This window comes from Chaetodon auriga, chromosome 22 (assembly GCF_051107435.1).
Source record: "Chaetodon auriga isolate fChaAug3 chromosome 22, fChaAug3.hap1, whole genome shotgun sequence".
Taxonomy (NCBI): Eukaryota; Metazoa; Chordata; class Actinopteri; order Chaetodontiformes; family Chaetodontidae; genus Chaetodon; species Chaetodon auriga.
In genome coordinates, this window is record NC_135095.1 from 11,024,110 (window position 1) to 11,048,267 (window position 24,158).

General features: G+C 44.5%; 1 protein-coding gene across 4 annotated transcripts in view; it reads left to right on the forward strand.

Moving 5' to 3' along the window:
* Positions 1-24,158, forward strand: part of LOC143314760 (protein PHTF2) — a 39,814-nt gene that overhangs the window by 9,905 nt on the left and 5,751 nt on the right. Inside the window, exons 3-11 of one of the 4 annotated variants that reach the window (XM_076721888.1) lie at positions 5,454-5,534; positions 14,689-14,745; positions 19,040-19,109; positions 19,693-19,851; positions 20,439-20,604; positions 22,082-22,243; positions 23,342-23,570; positions 23,694-23,840; positions 23,940-24,096. In XM_076721888.1, coding sequence (XP_076578003.1) covers positions 5,490-5,534; positions 14,689-14,745; positions 19,040-19,109; positions 19,693-19,851; positions 20,439-20,604; positions 22,082-22,243; positions 23,342-23,570; positions 23,694-23,840; positions 23,940-24,096 — 1,192 coding nt within the window. In that variant the 5' untranslated portion in view covers positions 5,454-5,489. The remainder of the gene's footprint in view (positions 1-5,453; positions 5,535-14,688; positions 14,746-19,039; positions 19,110-19,692; positions 19,852-20,438; positions 20,605-22,081; positions 22,244-23,341; positions 23,571-23,693; positions 23,841-23,939; positions 24,097-24,158) is intronic. The other 3 variants (XM_076721889.1, XM_076721890.1, XM_076721891.1) reach the window with 3 other exon arrangements.

Below are 24,158 nucleotides of genomic sequence, written 5' to 3' on the forward strand. Positions count from 1 at the left end.
CAAAATGTTTTACGTAACCTCAAACTGCAGAACCCTCACAAGAGTGAAATGTGTAAACTATAGATGGTACACCTGAAAACCTCTTTGTTTGCTCATGTTCAAATATCCTATAAGGGGAATAAAAATTAAATAACAAAGTAGATCTGCAAACAATAATCGTTTATCAACTAAAAATGCCAAACTTTCACTGCCTCCAGCTCCCCAAATGTGACGATTTACTGCCTTTCTCTGGTTTATGTTATTGTGAAGTGAAAATATTCTCCTCAACACGCTGCATCAGCAATTTTGTCCATTATTTATATGTAAAAGTCACCAAAATCCCTTCAAAAGAAATTCATCTTACACTCAGATTAGTACTTTATTACACACACACAGGTTACACAGAGAAAGCTATAATGCGTAATTGATGTGGTGATGGGCCCAGAGTGGTGAGGGTGAGGGCAAAAAAGTGTGTTAGGAAACATCTCCCAGCCTCTTTTTTCTGATGTCATCCAGTTTACAGCTAATCCTGTCTGTGAAGCTGTGTTAGGCAAGAGTAGATGTGTGTGTGTGTGTGTGTTTGCCTCATAATGTGTGTGAATCAGCGCTGGCATCACACTGAGGCATGATGGAGGTGCAGTATGGTGTTAGCTGCCTTGCCTCGCACATAAGGCGAGCTGGCACCTCTCCAGCTACGAGCACACCTGCTGGACACAAACCTGTTTCTAGCATCTCATTGGCTGAGATCTGAAATGTGTACAATTCAGAGATGTAACCTCTCACATTTTTACCAAGGTCTTACACTTTAATCAGCTTGTTAGGGCTGTGGCTGCTTGGCACTTTGAAAATTAAATTAGTTGATGGCTACAAAGCAGGACATGACTATAAGGAGATACAAAGTGTTTTCAGGTAGCTGGTAACCCGATTTCATAATATAATGAAGGAATGGGAGTTAACAGGAACAGTGGAGGTCAAGCTGAGGTCTGGACGAATGGGAAAGCTTTCAGAGTGATCTGTCAAACCTCCTGTTTGACTGAAAAAGACCCTCACGAAGCGGTAGCAGACTCTGGAGTGGTGGTGCTCTGTTCTACTGTGCAGCAAAGGGTTTCATGAAAAGACACCTGTCAAGCACAGGGTGGATCGACCATGCTTTGGGCTTATGTTGCAGCCAGCAGGCACGGGGAACATTTCACTGGAAAAGGGAAGAATAATTCAATTCAATAACAACAAGGAAGCAAGCGTCACCTAAACATCATTGAATCTGCCGTGCATGCAGGGCAGCCCAGGGATTTTGCAGTGGGGGGGCTGCTGAACATTAAACGTGTATTTTAATGAATGGCTGTTTTAAACTCTTTGCAGAGCTGAATAGTTTGAGGTAAATGTGAGTTTAGGGTGGACGTGTTACACTTGTGTGTGTGTGTGTGTGTGTGTGTGTATTAGATATATATATACTGTAAACTCTCGTCTGTGTTTGTTTTAACAGATGAAGTGAAGCGAATACCTTTCTTGCTTTCTCACGCTCCGTATGGTGTTTGCTCTTTACATGAACGCCGTCCATTATTCCTGTCTGTCACCGCCTGTATCTCCACCTCTTAACTTTTCACATGAAGGCCTTTATTGACACTGTAAACCCACTGACTTGTGAAACCACTGCGCCTAAAACGAACAAACCAGCATCGTCCTGGCTGTCTTTAAGTTCAAATATGCTTTAGCAACAAGCACTTGTATCATATAGTGTATGTGGAGTGTGGTTCAGCAGGGGAGGATGGAGGGAGGAGTGGTGATCGTAATCGTAGACAGCAGCAGGCAAGAGACTTTCTTCCTGTTGCTAAAAATGTCTTCTGCCTCTGGGGCAAAATGCGCGCACACACACACACACACATTGAGTCACTGTAGGGACATTAAATGGACTTGCATTAATTTCCTAGAGACATACCCCAACCCCCGTAACCACAAACCAAAGAATCCACTTTTTCCCAGTTGGCCACATAACTTTTGTCCTCAATTGGACAAGCTTGGTCTTCAGTCTGAAATGTGTCTCTGAAAGTAGGCTAAGTAAGATTACACACACACACACTCGTATATACACAAGTGCATATACACCCACGCCTCTGCTACTTTATGATCAGCATGCATGCAGCATTTACGATTATGGGAACTGGGTTCTTTGCAGTTTTGTGCATCAGTCAGCTTGTGGTTTGCTCTGTTTGTTTGTGTGGGTGCGTGCATTTGTGTGTGTGTGTGTGTGTGTGTGTGTGTGTGTGTGTGTGTGTGTGTGTGTGTGTTCTCAGTTAATACTCCTTGCAGATGCCTGTGCTTGACGTAGAAACATTCACACTTGCTTCAAGAGTAGCACATTTTCTGTCCTTCCTGCTTTTGATCTTGACACACTGCGCTGGGACTCGCTCCAGGGCGGCTTTGAACGTGAGGTTGACATAAACACACACTCGCACACAGTTACTCCCCTATTTGTTTGAGATGGTGACACACGCTATGAAGTGTTGTGGTTTGGCTGTGGCGAGACTAGCTGTGTAGCTGTCGAGCAGTCCTGCAGTTTGATCTCACGACAGTTCTGTGAAGGTAAGCAGTCATCAGCCGACTCGTCAAATGGCTTTTACAAAACTGGCAGCGCTTGTAAGTAAAGGTCTTCATGGGTCCAGAAATTCATGCCCAAACCCAAAAAGACCAGGAACCAGCATCTATTTCACAGCTGACAGCTATTAGCAAGTTAACCGTGCCATCGCCTCTGTGCCTGGCTGGCTGTGACGCATAATCCAGCCTCCTTGCAAAGGATAAAATACATTTAGGTTTTCTGTTATTCCTCCCTTGCCGATTGAAACATCATGACTAATCCACTCATTATTTTAGCTGCTGTCACGTTGATGGATGACAAACACGACTCAGCTTTTCAGTCTTGTTGCATCTAGCAAAAATGAATATAACTTCTGCTGTTCTCAGCTGAAAGAACAATCGCTGGTACGTTGCCTCGACATCTATAAGCATGTTTAGATGTAATTTCATCAAAAAGGATGACACGTCACGATTTGGAAATGCGAGCATCAGGGAAGGTCTACCCAGCAGACTGACTGGCAGCACAGACAAGCCTTCACATGCAAAGCGGGCTGTCTTAACTTTGCAAATTAAAGGTTTAAACTGAATATTTCATGGGACTGAGTAATATTTCCTGATAACCGAAAGAGCCAAAGAGAAAACAGAAAGCTCCCACTGCCCCCTGAGTCTGCCTGGCCTGCAGCCGCTGCCCTCCATCACTCTCCATCTATCTGCGCCTCCATCCCTCCCACTCACACAGCAGGACAACGCTGCACTTACATAACAGAGAAACAGAAAAGAGACACAGAGACTGAAAGACAGAGGGGGAAGGAAGAGAGGCAGAGAGAAGAGGGAAGGAGGGCGGCTAACCACCAAACGTCCATGCTTTCCACTTTACAGCTTCTTTTAAACCACATCGCCTCCCTCTGTCACCTCCACTGACCAGAGGAGAGAAGGTTTCTACTTTAATGTTTTAGCCTACATCAGTAGTCACAGCCGACATAGTTACAGCCCTCATATTAATACTGAGTCTGTTTCAGTTCAGATCTTCTCAGATGTGCACATGAAGCTTGTTTAGATGAGGGAATATTAGCTCCTTGTTGTTGCTCACAGTGTCAACTTTGAAGCTCCGGATTGTTGACGTGGATCCATTAACACTGTCTGCTCCAGCCCCCACAACAAACAAGCTCTCGTCACCTCCATCACCAGGAGATCCTCTTTCAAAGACGACCTCCTGGAATAACACACTGACTGTACCACTGACACACTGCAGGCCTAATGCACACTCTGAACACAGATCACAGATTAATGCCTCTCTGTGATCTTCCATCATCAGTGACCCAGATGTTAGAAATAAAACAGAAAGCCTTTACTGTCTTTATTCAGAATACTATGTAATTAGATGCACTACTCCTGATCAGTGCAATAAAAAGCCACAAAAGAAAGAGTAACAGCACAACCTGAGCAATCAAACATCCACAGCCGACAACACGGCCTCTAAATAAACTTTGTGAATAAGTGTAATTTTGCTCTTGAATAAATGTACTTAATGCTTTGGTAGAACTATAATTATTGCATTAGAAACACAGTCATCATGTTGGTAGAGCAAAATTCGCTTTTCACCATGTGCCATAAGAAACGGTAAATAATGGTCCTAGTTATTTGTGTGCTAACGTTTGGAACTTCAGCTCGCGTGGTAGATGAAAAAGGGCAAAATTACCTGGGTGTCACCTTTCTGTCACTGCCGGTCGGAGCCTGGGACTACTGCAGAGTCATTTCGGTCGGAGCTTCATCCAGGTGTGTGTAGGAAGGCTTGAGGTGTAAGTCACACAGTTTGCAGACAAGTATGTCTGGAATGACTGCATTGAATGGCGAGCTATAGTTTGTGGAGAGCGTACTTGAATAACTGCCCTGATGTTCAAAGTGGCTCAGCGGGGGGTGAAGAGCTGTGATGCCGTGGTGTCTTCAGCGGACTTATTTGCTCTGTAAGCAAACTGGTGTGCATCAAAGGTGGGAGGGAGGCTGGCTTCGATCTGCTGTCTGACTGGTCTCTGTTGACATAATGTGCTTGACAAAACTTGACAAACAAAAACACACAGAAGGCACCGGATTGTAGGACCATCAACATCTGTGCACGCCGCCATCTTACAGGACTACTGATAGATGATGAGTACTGATAATCAAGTCAAATGATTACATCCACATTGACACACAGTTAATGCATTTTGCCACTTCGTTATAGTGAACGTCAGCTTGCATGTGTGTGTTCAGCAGCGCTCCGTCTTGTCATTAGCACTTGTCAATTCATCTGTGTCTGTGCATGCATGTGTGTGTGTTTATGAGCTTGTCTTTCCAACCCAATCACTCACACGCCCAAACCACTGCGGGGGATCCAACAGCCATTCCCAAAAATTTTCCTGGAAAATACGTGTTTGTGTGCGTGCGCACGCGTGCATGTGTGTGTGTCACAATATGATTCAGTGGCACAACCAGCAGTAACCACCACTATTAGAGTGATAATTGTTAGCAGCCGAGCTCGTAGAGAGACTGTGTTTGTTTATGTTGTGAGGTGGGTGTCAAGGGAGACAACATGTAAAAGTGACTGATCTAATAACTAATATGTGTGTGTGAGGTTCAGGAGCAAGAAGATTAGAAGAAGATAAGGAGACATAATTTGTGTGTTTGTGTCTGTGTTTTCATGTGGGAGGAAGGCCAGAGTGAACGCCTTCACACAAATCTGCATAATGTGTTTGCGTGTAGCTGTGTGTGTGTGTGTGTGTGTGTGTCTTCCCCTCCCTCTCTCCTTCGTCAGCGGCCATGACACACCTCCCTGCCAGGTATATAGACCTCAGTCGTGTCTCTCTCTCCTCATTACGCCGTCACTCACGCTGCTCTACTCTCTCTCTCTCACTATGTGTTTTCAGTCTAAGATGCCCTAGGCCGGGAGAAGGGACATGTAAATGGCTTCCAAAGTAAAAGATGCTGTGGTGTGGTACCAGAAAAAGGTAAGACGCTCTACATTTCTTACATTTGCACACTGGCTTGGTTTTTGCATGTCACAAAATAAGAAAAAACTGCTTTAAAATGGATGTGCTGGTTGTATTTTTCTACATTTTGAAGCGCATTTTCTCTAAAAAATTCATACTCCATGAGAAATGTAAAAGGATAACATGAGATTGAATTTTACTGCTACATTTACTCTTGAATATTTTAACACAGTGTTGCAGCATTGCATCTACTATAGGCTTTAGGAAATAAAGAGTCACTCCAGAGAGCCGTGCTTCACAGTGGATGGTGCAGGTTGTTATTTCTGAATTTAACAAGCAGTCTGTTCCCGCTGTAAAATCATTAAGGCCTGTGAATGTTGTGTACGTGTGTGGACATATAGGGATGTGCAAAGACTCCTCAGACGAAACAAACTATCCCTAGGTTTACCAGAAATCTCTTTAAATGGCCTAGAAATATAGCAAACAAAGCTCAAAGCTACAGATTGCAGAAGAAGAATGCAGTTTTTCACAGCTGATTTTATTTGCTCAGTTGTCTTGACCTGCGCATGGAGCTTTGGTCATGTGATATCCGGTTGTAAATGACATATAACTGATGTGAAGTCTATGGAGTTTGAAACTTTTTTTCTTAGTTTGCAGTCTGCACTGAGCAGGACATCTTTCAGGGCTCTCTGTTAAACACTGTTATCACAGCCTTTTTCCTCATTGCCCAGCTTCTAAACTGATATCAATGTACCTGCAAATGGCTGATATCTCTTTATGGGTCTGGCTCTGAAGCATTAGTCGATTTTCTTCTCTTAAAAACCAAAAGAAGTTGAGATGTGTGAGTGTGCAGACTCTCTCTGATGCACAGTGTTTTGGCAGTGACCTCCTCAGTGCCGTCGGGCCGTTCGGCACAGTGTGAAACTGGCCTGGTGTTGTGTTTCGTCTTGTTCCATGGTCTCAGATATCAGATCTTCTGCTGGGCTCCAGCGCCGCTCCCCCTGCAGCTCTCAGCTTACACGCCCGTCTGCCTCTCGGGGCTCTCTGCCCTCCCAAACCTGTCTGTCACTACGGTCCCGTCTGTCTGTCCTCGAGCCGCTTCTGCTCATCTGCTCGCCTGTTGTTATTTCTCCCCGTCTTAATACCTGCCTGCTTTCCTTTTTGTCTTTCGTCTGTCTGTGGTTTCAAGAAAGCCCGTCTGTCTCTCTCTGATCTCCTGCTTGCACCTGGCAGATGAAGACATCAACACGAGCTTTCACTGGAAACAGGTCACACTGAAGATGACTCATATGAGAGGTTGCAAACTTTAATTAAAGGTCTAAACTTTAAACACTGCTGTCTGCATGGGACAAACAACCATTGTCAGTTGAAAACAGCAGGTTTTCCCGGCTTTGCTTCTTTGTTTTGGTTCTTAAATAAGTCGGCATGTAATTGTAGGTAGCACTGAAAAAGGTTTACGTGTTCAGTTAGACTGAGCTCAAGGATCCTGACTAAGAAACTGGATTAAAAGCATTAAATCTGTTTTCTTTCATTAATTTAACATTAAGCTTGATCACTGTCTCAAGGTATGCAGTGGCCACTCATAGATGTGTATGTGCGTGCGTGCGTGTGTCTAGCTGAGCTTGTCAGGGCAGAGACACACCAGTGACGACAACAGCTGAGTCATGAATTGAGTAAAGCCCTTTTTAGGGAGCAGATCACGCCTGTCCTACTGTCCTCAGGGCTTCTTTATCTCTGACATCCCTTTTAGACGTGTTAAGTTTTTTTTTTTCTTCCTCTGATTACCGACATGTGAAGGAGGTAAAACACTCTTTAAAGATTGTGATTGGAAGAGGCACGTCATGAACGAGGCTTTGTTGTCTTTGCCGTTTGAGTCACCTGGAGAGGATGACTTTGTTTATCTCCAGTCATTCAAATATCTGTCAGCCCTGTGATTCACAGACTGGCCAATAACAGAGGAGCTTTGAAGGGCAGAGATGGGTTCATTGCAGCTATTATATTCTGTCAAGTTCAGCACTGGCTTCGCTAAAAATACAAGAGAGCAAGAGAGTCTGACATGAAGCAAACACCTGAAACCCCTCCAAACAAACAAATGCTGCTCTCAGGAGAGTATTCAGGCGTGCATATTTTTAAATGGCTCCCCACAAGCCTCACGTGTTGGAAAAATAACCTGTTGTGTTTATAGCCTCGGCTTGTATGAGTGTTGATGTATTTCTGATCAGGGCATTGCTCAGGTTATATTATAGTAAATTTGGACATGACACGTGGTTCAGGTCCAGCCCATCTCAGTGGAGCTGACTGTAATTTCCCCTGTGGTTTTCACAGGATATGACATTTGAGACAGTCAATAGCAGTGGTGCTTCTCAGAAACTGTCCCTGTAAGTTGGGGTAATGCACAGAACATGCTGTGGATGCTGGAACTACTTTCTACTGAAGAAATAGTCCCTGCACAGATCAGCGGACGCCCTCTGGCCTCCCTGAAAGACCTCTCCACCTCCTGCTGCCTCAGCAGAGCCAAAGACATTCTTAAAAAAACTCTCCTCAGCCTGAACGCTCACCTGTTTGACCTGTTGACCTCTGACAGGCCTTCAGGATCATCATTCCCTGGCCCATAAGCACACTTAAATCCAACAAGCTTTCAATGCCCCCTCCACGTGCAATATGATGTTTCTGGTGCAGTAATCACATCCATACTAATCCAGTAATTACAATTATTCTTGTGCAATAAATACACCTAGTCTAATGCAGAATGACTCTGTTTCTACTCAGCTTTTACAACACGTTCTTGGCGCTGATCTTTAGTTTGCTGAGGTTGTTTTGCTGCATTTTTTGCATTTTTTTTGTCTTGCTGCATGACAAACAGCTGTATTAATACATCAAGTGCACAGACAAAGTCCTGCTTAGGAGAAGAAATGACAGGTTTCTGGTTTGTGACAGCGTTTCAGACCAACCTCGCCTCCCTCGGCTCTCCAGCCTCTGCAGGCCTGAGGCGGCGGCCCACATGACGCACAGTTTATTTCTGACTGCGCTGTGTCTGTCTGCAAATAAAGTCAGGGTCATGTTTGTGTGGACGCTGTCTTTTTTTTTTTTTTTTTTCTCACCACGGTGCCCGTATCACGGTGAAGACGCACGCAGCCGTGGAGTCTATATCTGTTACAGCACCAGACAGACTTCCCTGTTTGTTTTTTTAAATGTCTGACACATCGTTCTCGCTTTTGCCAAGTAGGAAGCCAACTGGCAGCTTCCCGTGGCACGTCGGTGATATATTTGGGGGTAGAAAGTTGCACAGTGATAAATCAGCTTATAGCTTATTTGTGCGGCAGCTTTAAGGCCTATTTTAAGTGACACATGTCCGTGTCCTCAGTATGTGGGCAGGATCTGTGGATGTTCATGACTTCATCAGATCAGCATGTTTTTATAAGGAGGGCATGGCTGGATTTAGAGTAGAGGAGGAAACACATAATCAAGTAGCTTCATATACACTATTTATTATGCATAAATATTTACCATGTGTATATTTGTAGGTATTTGGCCAAGGGTTCAGTCGTAAGACACACAAGTGGTGCAGTTTCCTGCTCGGTGTGTATTTTCCTCCCTGTCAACATGAGAAATCACAGCTGCTGCTCAACAACAAAGCTCTCTTTCACCCCAAAATATGTTCAGTGATCACAGTTTGCTAGTTATTGACAGCTTTCCAGAAGGAAAAAACTGAATTACAGAGCAGAGGCTGATGTGATTGTCCTCGTCCTCCAGTCATTCGTAGCAGTAATATCAGAGCTGAAATGGTTTGTCAATTGATTGATTTGCAGATCAGCAGAAAATGAATTGGAAACTGTTTAGATAATTTATGGTTAGAGTCACTTTTCAAGGAAGAAGCACCACAAATTTGCTTGTTCCACCCTCTCACATGCTGCTTTTCTTCTCTGCATTTGACCGTTTGAGACAGACGAAAGACATTTTTTGTTTATTTCTGACCTTGTGTAGGCAAAACAATTAACCGATGAGTCGAGAGCTTGGTCAGCAGATTAATCGGTTTCGGTGCAGCAAGTTATACATTCATGACTGGGATCAGATCTTCTGTAAAACAAGCTGATCTGGAGGTGTCTGTTTGTGGCTGCTGAAATGAGTGTGTCACTCAGACACACACACACACACACAGACACACACACACACCTGTCTGCACTGAAAATAGGCCTTACACACACTGTGCAGCAACACCTCCCTGTGTGTGTGTTGCCATAGTCACACCTAGTACACAGCAGAGGGTTTAATCTGCACGCCACGACCAGCTGTCTGACCCGAACTCCCTTTAATTGGAGGAAATAATATTGTCATTGTGACGAGAATATCTTTTGGTTTTTACTGCTGGTTGGACAAAATGATTGATTTCATTTAAAAAAAAAGAGAGAGAGAGAGAGAAATCGGTGCATTATTATAAATAATCAGTTTCAGGAATGTTTGTTTATTCATTCAGTACTTCAGTCTTTGACGCTCACACCACATATCACTCTAAACCGAGTGTGTCCTTGTAAACAGACCGTCAGTGTGTCTCTGCTTTTCCACTGGTGGTTAGTCAGTGTGTCAGCTCACCACGCCTAGACACACTTTATGTAAATAGGTAATTCCCACAAATAGGTGAGGGATTTCCATCACGGCCGGGTTCAGTGTGTAGAGAGCGGAGGTTTTCTAGAAGGAAGAGGGAAAGGGTTTACTAGAAGAAATGAAATAGATTTACCAGAATTGTTTATGTTGTTGAACCGTCAGCAAAGACATGACAGCGTTATTCAGTCGTCAGCTTCGCATGTTTTTAAAGTCCTGACACAACTTTCATTAGTTTTAGTCGTTTAATTGTCTTTTGAGCTCATGGTGAAATGTTCAAAGTCTAAAAACAGAGACGTTCAGTTTTCAGTGAGTTTATGTGGCAAACTTAGTCACAATTTATGTACACAAGTCCCTTCTTCACTCTGCTTTCAGCTGTGTTTTTAGTTTCCACCAAGCCTTGAGGGATATTTGTGGCTCTTAAGTTGCTAAATGCTCCTTTTATGTTCACCAGTTACTCACTCAGTGTGTGTGTGTGTGTGTGTCAGCTGTTTGGTGCTGGGCAGGTAGCGCACAGCGTGTCTGTAGAGCTTTTTCTCCAGAAACCGCCCGCTGAGGCTGGAAACGACACCGAGAGAGCGGAGCGAATCGAGAGAGTGAAAGATGCTAAAACGCTCTGCAGAGCTGGGTGATAAATCTCTGTGGCTCCGTCAGGACTGGCAGCGTGTCACCTCCCGCATCTGATAATCCAGTTTGTGGTACCTCAGATCCCCAAATTTGAAGCCCAGCTATGATAAGAGATCGCAGATGGATGGAAACAGTTAACACTGATAATAGATAATTCACCGCTGATATGTGTGTCAGTGTGTTACACCTTATGAATGTTTGTCTCCTTCAAAACAAACCTCAACCCCCCCATATCTGTTCAAACCAGCACCTATCTGTGTGTATGTGTGTGTGTGTGTGTGTGTGTGTAAAACACCCTCTCCATTGCAGAGGCAGTTGTTATATAACTCGCCGACATAATCCCCCACTCTTTCTCTCTCCCTCTCCCCCTCCTCTGGATCGTCCCTCCATCCGTCGTCATGGTGACCCCAGCACTGCCGCAGCAGCACACTTGGCCTCGTCATCCTCCCTTCTGGTGCACTCTCAGTGCTTGATTTGCCTGTCAAATCGATGGAGTCTGGGATTCCTCTCAGTGAAATCAGCGTAGATTCATGCGCCTTTTTGACCGAGGCCACACAGTTGAACCCCCGGCAGTAACTGAAGCGAACGTCTGTTCCATTTTGAATTTTCAGCGCGTAAAGACAGAATAATAATGCACAAATTCAGAGGTGAGCCAAGAGAGAAGCTGTACTGTTAAGTGTTTTGTTGCCGAAGAGCAAATTTGTTTTGAGAGCAGGTGATCAGGTATACAGATAGTGATGCAAGGATGAGTGTGTGTGTGTGCGTGTGGATAAGAGGATTTCCAGTGCTGTTAATCCCACCCTGTCAGATCTGTTACCTCATTACTCCATGATGTAACAGGGAATGTGTGTGTTTGTGTGTGTGTGTGTGTGTGTGTGTGTGTGTGTGTGTGTGTGTGAGAGAGAGACTCCTCTTTCCATACCTGCCCTCTGTCCCTGTCTACACCCTCTCTGCCTCGTTATCTTCCTGCTGCATAGTCTGGTCATGTTTGCCCTCTGGCTGTCCTCCACATACACTCCAATATCCTCTCCAATCTGTGTGTGTATTTTTAATAGGTTGAGTGATGTGGAAAATTAGCTGTCAGCCCAAATGTCACACAGTAATTCAGTCAGTCATACTTCAGATTAAATGCCATCTAGTGCCATTCGTTCGCGAGCGGTGGAGCCTCTGGATCCACGTCTGTCGATAGGTCACCGCCCCGTCGTAAAGTCACATTTTAGGAATTGCTCTTTATTTTGCTAAATGAACACAGGAGCGATCTGAGTGTCTTATTGCAGCTTTAAAAAAAAAAAAAAAAATCGGGAGCTAAATTTTCAACAAGAATAAAGGTCACTGAAACAATAGAAACTATACGTTGATTTCTGCAAGTGGACCCTTTAATGACAGCCCCTGACCCTAACCTTCCTTGGGTTTGACTTCAGAACTGTTTGTTTTGTTATGTTTAGATGAGCAATGCTGTGCACTCATTAACTAGTCATGACTTGACTTCACCATCCTAGGAAAGATCACCTGATCTCCCTGTGCCCAGTCGTCATGAAGTTGCACTCTTTAAGGACTTCTCCTCAGTCCTGCTCAGATGTTGAGTTTGAGTGGAAATCACAAGATGAGTAATTTGGAAGTCGTCTGCATGATAATGTGACCTGCGAGCCGCACGGCAGCCGCATGCTGCAGTGAAAATCTGCAGATCAATAAGTGTGATGAACTTCAAAATCAAAGCTAAAGGATGCACCCGGCGGCCCATTTCGAGATCAGGCTCCGTACATGAGCGTGTAATGTGGGGCGAGCACAGTGTGACGCACTGCCTGACCCACATCTCATGCTGCTGTCTTGTGGTTAACACGGGGGTATCACAAGTCATCCGAGCCGGTGTGTGCTCTCTGTAAAACCACAAAGAGACGGTGAAATTATTTTAATATATTTGTTTTTTTCAAGAAGGTTGAATTCAGGACTTGTCTTTTATACTTGTCCTTGTTTTGATACAGCGTTATATAAACTGATTCCAGACATTAAAAAAAGAAGTCACTCCACGTCTGCTGCGGTTATAACACGATATAAGTGCTATGGCCCAGAAAAACATGCACAGAGCGAAAGAGAGGAACTAAGAGAGTGAGAGATCTATAAAGTGACTCTCCAGTGATCCCATTTTCTGTCTCTTCATCTTCTTCTTTGCTCGTCTTTGACCTCTCTCTTCCCGTCTCTCTATCCATGTTTAATGAAGGCTCATTAAAGATGCAGAGTTTCCACTGGCGAGCTCGCGCAGTGACCCAGACTCACACACACTCACACTCAAATGAACACACAGATCCTCTTCGGTCTCTGAGAACGCACACGCACACACACATGATGTGTGGAAAGCAACTAAACAGTTGACTTCAGGCTTTCAACTTTCAACGCTGAGCTGCTATTTGTGTCTGTGTGGATTATAAAGAAGCAGAAATAAGAAAGTGGCACCTCTGGGGTGTGTTTGTTTTGTGCATTTTCATGTGTGTTCCCGGGTCAGATGTCTGGACATTGTCCACATCTCTACTGGCCTCATGCATACACACATTTCTCCACACGCACACACACATTCTCTGCGGGTCTATTGATCTCTGTGACAGTGAATGGTTGTGCTGCATGCATTTCCCTGGAGTCACACCCTGCTGTCTTCCCTGCGTGTGTGTCAGACATTGATAAATACTGGCCATAGTTCAAGATCATACTGTCAGAGAGGTTTCCTGTGAGCTGCACTCCAGCTGAACCTGACCTTTTTTGGACCAGTTTCACAGGTTCTTAACTCTCCACTTCAGACACTGAAGAAAAAGTAAAGACCGAGAAGTCTAAAGTAAATAAGAGAGAACAGAGGGCGCACAGTATATGTGGAGTGTGTTGGTCCACACTGTCTGCTTTGATGTAAAAGTATGTTAACCTTCTGAACCTGCTGTGTTAAAATATCCCAGTTATGACCTTAATAATAACATGTAAATGGGAAAGTAATTCTTAACATTGCTTAAGCATTAATCACTTGGTCTTTTTTGTTAATTAATTGATCGTTTTAGTCATTTTTCAAACAAAAATGTCAAACATTTGCGTCTTAAATGTCAGAATTTACAGCTTTTCTTTTCATTTCTGGAAGTAAACGAGGAGTCTTTGGGTTTTGGACTGTTGTTTGGACAAAAGAAGCAATCTGATGACATCACTTTGGGCTCTGGAAAATTGCGGCGAGCACTGGTCACAGTTGTTTTTGATATCTTTCCGATTCATCTGGAAGATATCTGGTGGATTAATCGATAATGAAAATAATTGTGACAGTAAAGCCTCCCTTGTCTTTTTATTTATTTATTTGGAAAAGCTACTTAAGGAGTATATTAAAGTAGAAAACTTGATTTAAGGGGTCAATTACATGTTTTTTTCAGTCTTAAAAAAACGCCTTTAAAATCCTAATTTACTGCAACAATGACCCATGTTCAGATTTACCCACATCGCGTTGGTAAGGCTTGTTTTATGACATCATGACAGCTACAGTTGTGAAGCAAGAGCTCTAAAATCCTGAACTCCCACACAAAACAAACCCTTAATGATCTGTTTCTTCACGCTCTTCACAGTCTCTAAATGGGTTGTGATGGGAGTATAATCTGGCTCTAGATAATGATAATGATGCAGACTTTGGCAGCTCGCTTTGATTTCAAGGCAATAATGAAGTGACATTTATCTGTACATTTTTAGTAAATAACAAAGATTCTTCCAGGGAAAGACGTTGTTTTGTCCACAGCGGTCTCTGCTCAGCGATATGAACGTTGTTGAGGGGAACTGAAACTTTTAGTGCGTCTAAAGAAACCTTCATTGTGATCATTATCAGATCATTATCCTCCTTCTTAAGAAGATGATGATGATGTACCAGGCATGACGAAGCTAAAACCTTGTACCTGCTCTCATTGTTAACCTTTTTCTCTGTTTGTTTTTCCAGATTGGCGCTTATGACCAGCAGATATGGGAGAAGTCGGTGGAGCAGCGAGAAATAAAGGTGTGTTTGCGTCACCGTTTGTTTGCGCCTCACCTCCATGTTTCTGTTTTTCACTGTTTCATCTCCGTCTCCTCTGTGTCTTTGGGTTCCCTTCGTCTTTCTTTGCCCTCCACTGCTCCGTCTTCCTCTCTCTTCTTGCTTTTGTTCAGTTTTGGCTGTCTCTCACCATGCTGCCAGTTCTTTTCCAGTGTTTTCAGTTAACTCTTTCCTCTCTGCCCTCCTGGCTGGGTGTCACCTGCCCGTCTCTCCTCTCTTCATCTCCATCTCCATCCCTTCTTCATCCATCTTTTCCTCCTCCTCCTCTCCACAGTTTATTTCTCTGGTGAGTACACAGCGGGGGGGACGTCCCTCTTTGTTGTCCCACAGTGCACGTCTGCTCACCCACGCTGTAGACTGCTAGACTGTGATTGGTTGTTTTGACGGCTCAGTTCAGTTGCCAAGTCAAACCCCGGTGTGTTTATTAACCCCACTCTGCGTTCACACTGTAGCAACACTGCTTTGTGATTGGCCGCAGGAAGACGTTGTTTTCCAAACATTTCCTTGTAGACAAATGATGGAACTGAGCACCTGTGGTGTGAACACACAGCTGGATTAGCTGGAGACGGGATCGGGGGGGCAACAGGCAGCGTGTGGCCGATACTGTGGCCTCCTTTAACTCCTAACAGCTTACTCCTTCAGTGACAAAGACATGTTGAAGGTCACGATAGATGAAACTGTGCTTTACGACACAAAATGCGTCAGTGTCATAGCTGCATTTCTGTGGCCAGTTAAAGAAAGAGATAATTGAAATAAATCAAATATAACCTGATAATTGTTCTGATTGTTGGGTAAATCAAGTACACAGGAGGTCACTGTCGCTGCATCTTTATCTTTTGGCTTGGTGTAATCCATTGTGCTGCTGTATTCCAAACAGATATATATAACCAGTTTAAACCAGGAACTAGGAAGTGGAGCAATGGCAGAGAGGCATTGTCATAGAAACGGGAAAACAAGTGTCTCTTTCTGTCACTTTCACATGAATCAGTCCGTTTTAAGAGGTTGTTGTCTTTCAGAGCCAACACGACTTAATCAGTTTAGCGCTGCACTTCGATAACATTGTCAGTTCATGGTGGACAGTAAAAAAAAAAAAAAAAAAAAAAAATCAGCCTTTTTTATGTCATGCATACCTCGTTGAAATCTAGCGCCTTCGTTACCCACAATGCAACAGGCCTGCTGACTGTTCGGTCAGCGATTCAGGTGTGTTAGCGTCTCTAGCGTCAGAAAAAGAGGTCAGGTAACCTCACTTCACATTCTCCGATTTATCATCAGACCCTGACTCGAGTGAGGTCACTCGAGTCAGGGTCTGATGATTCAGGGTATGACTCAGGGTCTGAATCAGCTGCCTCTGGAGCCACAGAGGGCTGGGAATGGTTTGGCTCGTTAGTGTGTGGATTCGTTATAGACCTCTTCTGCACCGCTACACCGTGTGGGATCAAATTCGAGGTTAATGGGATAATATTGCTTGCCTGTGTCTGTGTGTGTGTCTGTGTGTGTGTGTGTGTGTGTGTGTGTGTGTGTGTGCGTGCGTGCGTGCGTGCGTGCGTGCGTGCGTGCGTGCGTGCACATGCCTTGAAGCGACTCCCTCTTAGTCCAGAGCTGCGGTCATTAGAGCCTCTTCACCTGTCTACTGCAACCTCTCACCTTTGACCCCTAAAGAGGGACCATTTCATCCTGCACTTCTCAGAGTTAATGAGAGATTATCTGATACCCAGAGTTCCCGAGGCGGCGATGATGCCTCACAAAGTGTTTTTAGGGCCTGATAACATGTAGTGTTTAATTTACTTTATTTGCTTTAAGGCAATGATATCCCCGCTTCTTCCCTCCTACTGTACATCTTGTCCTGTAAACAGAGAGGTGAGAGTCACTCGGTTTAATGAGTTCACAGTCCACACACGCACACATGCACATATGCACACGCGCACACACACACACAGAAACAAACACAGTGCTGTGACCTTGGCTCTTTGGCTGTCAAGTCCTTGGTTTCCCAGAGTTTGTAGCTGCAGCAGACAGTGCAGAGTTTATCTTGGCATGGTACAAGATGTATCACCCCCCACCCCCACCCCCCACCCCTGTAAAATGTTAATTATAGGATTTATAGCCTCATGAAAATTTAGATAACCAATATTGTTGTCATAAATCTAGAGGGACTCCACAGAAGTCCTGTTTGGCTGATGTTTAACAGTCAGATGTGGCAGCGACTGTCTCTTAAAATTGACTACTTTAACATCTGTGTTTCACTTTAGAGAAGAGACAGCTGCTCCGTTGCGTCCTCATCATGCTCCTAGTTTCTCACAATATTCATTTCCAAAAGCACAGTTGATCTCTAATAAGAGATTGGATCAGGACCTGAAATAGATCCTGCTTATTAAAAGTGTTGACTTTTGTTCCTCATCTGATCTGACTGTGCAAAACAAGGCAAGACATGTGATATTAGAGCAGTTTTATTACCTTTTCCAGCATTTACATGATCAATTCTGGTGTTTTTTTAAGTGTAATAAGGAATCCAAGTTGACAAAATGAACGTTTTCTCTCATATTTTCTAGAGATGGAATAATGACATTAAATTAACCTTTCCTAGAAGAACTTACTGCTGTGCACATTTGTTTATTATCAGTGAGGTTTTAATGAGGAAAATACTGTAAAGCTCTGCAGAGGAAACCCAGTGGCCACCTGCTGGGACAAACAGGGAACTACTTGGTTCAAATTTCATTAATAAAATACATACAAATATCCATTTCACATATGTAGCGAATAAGAATAAAAAGCACCATGACAAGCAGATTGTAATAAGGAAGGTAAAAAACAAAGAGTCGCTGTTTTTAACACTTTGTGTGACAGAAATTGCACTAAGCGCTCAAATGAATGTCTTCAATTCTGGTCAGGTCAGTCACTGAAGCAACATCGTGACGTGTAACTGGAGGAGAAAGTAGTTTATACAGAGGCTATGAATAGCTCAGAGGTAAGAGAGCTGCGGTCAGGCGAGATGTTCGTGAAGGACTTTACTGCTGCGGTAAATCTACTGCCAAGAGGATGCTATTGATCGGCTTCTTTTAGCCTGGCATGCACACACACACACACACACACACCGCTGTCTACACTCTCACATTTTCCCCGTCTGTCTCTCTCTCACACACACACATACACACACACGCACAGTGTATTGGCTCTTTGGCTGTGCTATTTAAAGATAAGGGCCTCCATCAAGCCTCTCTATCAGACCATTGACTGATAACACAGGACTTGATTGGCCTTTATGTAAATATTAACATGAGCCAGGCAGATTCAAGGGAGCTGCTTTGTGTGTCATTTCACAATACTGCTGAATGTGACTCGCACGCTTGAAATGTACGGCATGTCTCAGATTTGAAAGGACTTGCCAAGATTTCCTGCTCACTTGTGCACCGATAAGGGAAACCTCTGAGTATCGTTTGAGTTCTGAACGCTAGCGCTGATCCATTAAAATAATATGAAAGCTCTTTAAAATCAAACCGCCGTCGGGCTGCACGCTGAAGACACACATTGTTGTACTTAACCTGACACACACACACGTAAACGTTCATTATGTATTTACTGTCCCTCTTGTCGCTCACACAGTAAGACTGTCACGCGCGGCATTCATGTGAATTTCATGATTTAAGATCACTCGTAAAGTTTCAGCACAGTCAGTTTGTCATCGCAGCTGACGGAGCCGTCGCACACACACACGCACACAGTCGCAGTGTATGCATCATAGGAGGAGGAAGTGACTGACTGCCACAGGAAGCAAGCGTGCCACAGGGGAGCGATATTCCCAGGCTCATAAACTGCACAAGCCACCGGCTTTAGAGCCGTGACGGTAAACCTCGCAGGGATGAGTGACGGCTGGAACGCGCTGCTTTGAAATGCCGCCGCTGCTTTAAAGGACTGAAAGGTCTTTAGGGATGTTTCGAAATCTTTCTTCTATCCTCTGAAGTCTTTAGTGAACACAAGTAGCAAGGGAAACTCAACATTTAGACTTTATCTCCAGATGGGCCTGAAAATGTCGAGTTAAAGCTGGTAGATGTGAGTAGATTAGAGCCTGAATGCACGGTGTGCCTCTTCATATCAGTGTGTGTGTGTGTGTGTGTGTGTGTTAATGAAGGTGTAAAGTGCACGAGAAGCCTCCTGTAGTTGAGCTGCCGTAGACGTGTGTGTGAATACGTTCATGCTTAAAATATCTCCGTCTCCGTCTTTGTACAGCTTTGACCCTGTGTCTCTTTGTCTCCCCCCACAGGGCTTGAGGAACAAGCCAAAGAAGACGGGACATGTCAAACCAGACCTTATAGATGTGGACTTGGTTAGAGGTGAGAAGGAAATGTGTGTGTGTGTGTTTGTATGTGTGTGTGCGTGCAAACTTCCTCTCCATCAAACTAATTAGATTAGATACCAGGCAGGCTTCCTGCTAAAGCTAAAGCCATCAGACACACTAGGTCCGCTCAGTGGCATCAACATAAAACACACATGAACCTGAGATGCCGGTGTCGCACTGCCAACCTCCTGTCAGTGCTAATCCTCACTCTTTCTGTCTTCATCGCTCTATCTGCGCTCTCATCTCTGTCTCATATTCGTCGCATTTTCAATTATTCATCGAATCGGCCAAATTCATCCTCATTGTTATTGAGGAAGATGGAGGGAGATAATCAAGAGAGAAGCGGAGGAGGAGGTTAGATAAACAGGAAGGGGGGGATGTGGGGAAGTGCGACAAAGACGTGCCGCGATGGAAAGAGGCCAAAAAAGACAGAAGAGGAGGAAGATAAAAGATAAACACAGCTTTATTGTGACTGCAGGATGTTTTAAGTGATGAGCTTTTGCGCTCGCTGCACAGCCGTTTGGTTTAATTAGCTCCCCTCGTTAAACTAAGGGTACGTTTGCTCTCTTCCTCTGCAGGTTCGGCGTTTGCCAAGGCCAAACCGGAGAGCCCGTGGACGTCGCTGACCAGGAAGGGCATCGTCAGAGTGGTCTTCTTCCCCTTCTTTTACCGATGGTGGATCCAGGTCACCTCCAGAGCCATTTTCCTCTTACTGCTGGCTCTCTATCTGCTGCAGGGTGGGTGTGAGCTACAATTTCTAGTTGTAAGAGTGTCCAGTGAGGTTTATTCACAGCACCATCATCTGAACTTTTACTGACTGATCTGCTGTCTGGGCTGAATTGATCCTCAGCGGACATTTAAATGCAACATGTTCAGCAGCAGCAGCAGCAGTGTTTCTGTTTTTCTAACATCTTGCGAGCATGGAGTTACTCCCAGGTTACACCCACAGAGCTGCACACAGATGCCGCCCAAACACTTTCAAGACCACTGAGCAGTGTTTTCCACCACCTACATCATGATGCCCTTTTCAGCCCTGATGAAAACAGACTGTTTTCTTCTCTCTCTCCAACCCTCCACCCTTCCTGCTTACTTCCTCACACACACACCTCTAAAACACTGCTATTCACTCAACTTTTTGCCCATTTTAGCAGTTAGATGTTTGACTGTCTTTGTCATGAAGTATCACAGCTATATGCACATCACATGTAGATGCAAAGCTATTGGAAATCCACGGTAATGAAAGTTACTCCTGCACACCGACTCCAAATCTGATAATGTGAATTTTCTGTAACGTACTGAATGCTTGACTGTGTCCCTCCCGCAGTGGCAGCAGCAGTCCTGTACGTGACCATCCCTCAGCCTCATGGGATACCGGCCACCGAGGTGTTCGGAGCCATCTGGCTCATGTTGCTGCTGGGCACCGTCCACTGTCAGATCGTCTCCACCAGGACCCCGAAACCTGCCTCCAGCAGCGGGGGGAAGAGACGCAGGTAAGGACGGGAACAGAAAAGGGGGAAATACTGTGTATGAAAAGCAGTGAGTCAGAGAAAAACAAAGAAACCTGTTCAGGGAGAGAGGGAAGGAAGGAAAGATGAAGCAAAGGAAAGAAGAGTGAGCCTCTAGAGATGCCAAGCACAAGACGGAGCACGAGGGGAGGAAGAAAGTTGAGGAAAGAAACGAGTGAATCCGTCTTTTGTTGCTGGTTTGCATTTGTCTCAGTCAGCTTCTTTCACTAAAAGTCAGACTGGACAGAAACATGTTCATCATGGAGAGTTTCCTCACATCTCAGCCAACATGAACGGCCAGCAAACTTGATTTAGTCTGATCTAAACCTCTTAAATGTGTCATTTTAGCACTTTCTTGTTCTTTAAAGAATGGGGAGCCGCGTTTAGAGAAAGCCTTTGTTTTGTATCTAGTGTGTGGTTACCACCTGCCAAGCAAGTGGATTCTTCTCTGAGAGCACACGAGACGAGTCATTTGACCTCCAATGTTTCAGGAAATCTCTCCATGATCAATCAAACGTCGCTGGTTAAAGACAAATGGGCTTGGCTGTGTGTGAAAGTAGAAAGTAGCTGGCTTTCCTTGGTGTGTTTTTGTAGTTTTTAGGCTTGCAGTTTGTGACTTTTCTCTCTGTTGGTTCAAAGCTTGTCAGTGTCCTGCTGCTGTTTCTGGTTCAAAATGATGTTAAGACAATTTTCAGACTGTTGGGAAGAAAATTGGACCATGCCACAGTTTTGGAAAGGGTTTGGGGAGGTTTGTGAGTTCGGGGCATCCAGGTGTTTACGTCATCACCAAATCAACCTCGGTGCTCTTTCACACCAAGGACGATTAAGGAGAAGTCATGAATTAATACTACACAAAGTTGTTCCTCTGTACATTTCTCTTCATCTGTCTTTCTCTTTATTGTAGACATTTTACCTCCCAGAGGAAAAGAGAAATAAGTCTCATCACAGGACACTTTTCATGTGTCACTAATCCTTTTTTTTTTTTTTTTTTCAAGAAACATTCTCTGACATTTGGTTCCTTGAGGTCACAAAGCAAATTTAGCTGTCACGGAAAAATACACCAGACATGTCAACCTGATGTTTAAGGAGCTAATCTGCCAAATGTGACTTTAATGTGAATGTTCTGCAGTAGTAGAAGAAAAGTGTCTTGTTTTTCACAATTTCATATGAACACAGAAAATGAGCTCAGATCATGTCTTCAGATTTCATTGCGTCTTGATATTGCAAAGCTATTTTAAAAGTTTGAATAAAGAAATACAGAACAACAGCTTATGATAGGATTTCTGTAGAATTTGTCTTTTAACTGTCTCAGTCAATGTGTCCAGCAGGTGCCTGAGTTTTGGGTACCTGATTAAAAATGTAGCCAGGTTCCCGGTGGACACACTGCTGTAGTCTCAGGTCTTTTTAGTGTCCAGGTCCGCTCTAAGTCTCTCTCCACACTTCTATTCTTTCCAAACTGAAGGAAGTTGAGGAAGGCATCTCAGATGGAGGTGCATAGGGAAGGCGACGGGTCTAGCACTACCGATAACACACAGGAGGGGGCGCCACACTCCCACTCAGCCAGCACCACATACAGCCTGGGCGCTCTCTTCCAAGATTTCTGGCATGATATCTGTAAAGCTGGGTGTGTATTTTCGTTTCCCATCTTCCTAAAATGAGATGTACGAAGACTGGGCTGGAGTTCAGTTCACCAAATGATCCTGGTCAAAGGTTTTACCAGGAATAAAACTGTAGTTGGAATAAATTAGTTTAAGTAGGTTAATTTACACAAGTGAATAAACCTACTTAAAGTCATGGACTTAAATACTGAGTGAAGAGCTGAACCCCGGCCTGGCTTCAGACCAAACCTGGTCTTCTTCAGCTGCAACATCACTTCCTCTCAAATCACAGTCACTACTTTTACCGGCCCATGAAATTTTCCTCATACGTTGATGAACAGTTTGTGGTGAAAACATTGTTCTGACCTTGTAGTTAATCTCTCTGTTGATCCCTGTGCTATCAAAACGTAGCTTCACCAGCAGTGTTTGGCCTGTGGTGCAGCTGTTTTCACTGAGGAACGGAGGGATTTTGCAGCTGATTTTGATGTGCATGACTTAGTGATCAAGCTGCGTTCAAAAGAAGCATGGGGCGAGGTTCTTGGCTGGAGAAAAATCTACCAATTAATCAACTGTAAACTCCATTTATACCCTTTTTAAAGGCATGAAATGTCTGGAATTTGAATTTTGTTGTAAGGCCGCCGCTCGTCCCCAGGCTTCTGCTTCGTCCAGCCGACATTGTGGAACATTTCTGAGCACTAATTAACTCTCGATTCGGTTACTTCATCTATTGATTATCTGCCACAGTCACTTCAACCCGTCAGCTCATTCCTCTCATTAATGCTCTGATTTACTCACTGTTTAACTTCATTCCTGTTTGTAAGGAAGACAGAGATACTAAAGTTAAAATACTTGATGCTCCGTGTTTTTAGCCCTAATCCATTTATTTAACTCAGTGTTTTGTACAGCACTCTCTGTGTATCTGGTGTTCAGTTAGTGTGATTGTTCCACAGTGTTGTGCTGAATGCATCCCATTTGTGATTTATCTCAGTGCATGTCTGCTTTTGAGACTGACTGTCATGACTGGAAACTCACTGTCTGCTGTGTATCTACATATCTGTCTCCATCTGTCGGTCTTCTGCTGTCCCCGTCTTGCTTTTTCTTCCCTCCTTTGCTTCCTCCATCAGATCCAAGAAGTCCAAGCTGTCCATCGACAAGTCGACTGAGACGGACAACGGCTATGTGTCGCTGGACGGCCGGGTGACCAACCGCAGCAGCGAGGAGGGGCTCCAGCTCCACGAGCAGCGATGCGATTCGCTGAACAGGGCCGACGAGGTGTGCTGGAACTCTCACGTCAAGCCGACACACACTCACACACCCCGCAGCGCGGGACTGATGCTGGCGAGCGGCAACAAGGTGATCCATCAAAGCACAGGCGGGAGTCTTGATAGTTGCCGATTGATCATCGCGTCAGTGCTCGACAGACCTGCAAAATGTGTGTTTGTCCAGGATCTGACGTGTGTGTCGTGTGTCTTTTAGGAGCCAGCGTCAGACGAGGCGTCCAGCGAGGAGGACCCCGAAGCATCTTACAGCGCCCTCCGCAGGGGAGTGGAAAGAATGAACAGCGACTGCACGCTCAGAAACCGCAAGAATACACACCACTATAAGAAACACTATGCTGTGGAGGTACATACACACACACACACTTTGATCAGTGTATGACAGAAAAATGCTAACAGGATGTGTCAGTTCACACAATAACAATCATCCCTTTCTGTCTGTCAGGACGTCCCCAAGTCTGGCACCAGCTGTAGTTCCAGATGTTCCAGTCTGAGGACTCAGGACTCGGAGAGCACTCGACACGAGTCCGAGACCGAGGACCTGATGTGGGAAGACTTCCTGCACTGTGCCGAGTGCAGATCATCCTGCACCTCCGAGACAGGTCAGAGGCAAAGATGGGCCTAGAGTGGTTTGTTTAAAGTCGGTCTGTGTCATGAAACTGAC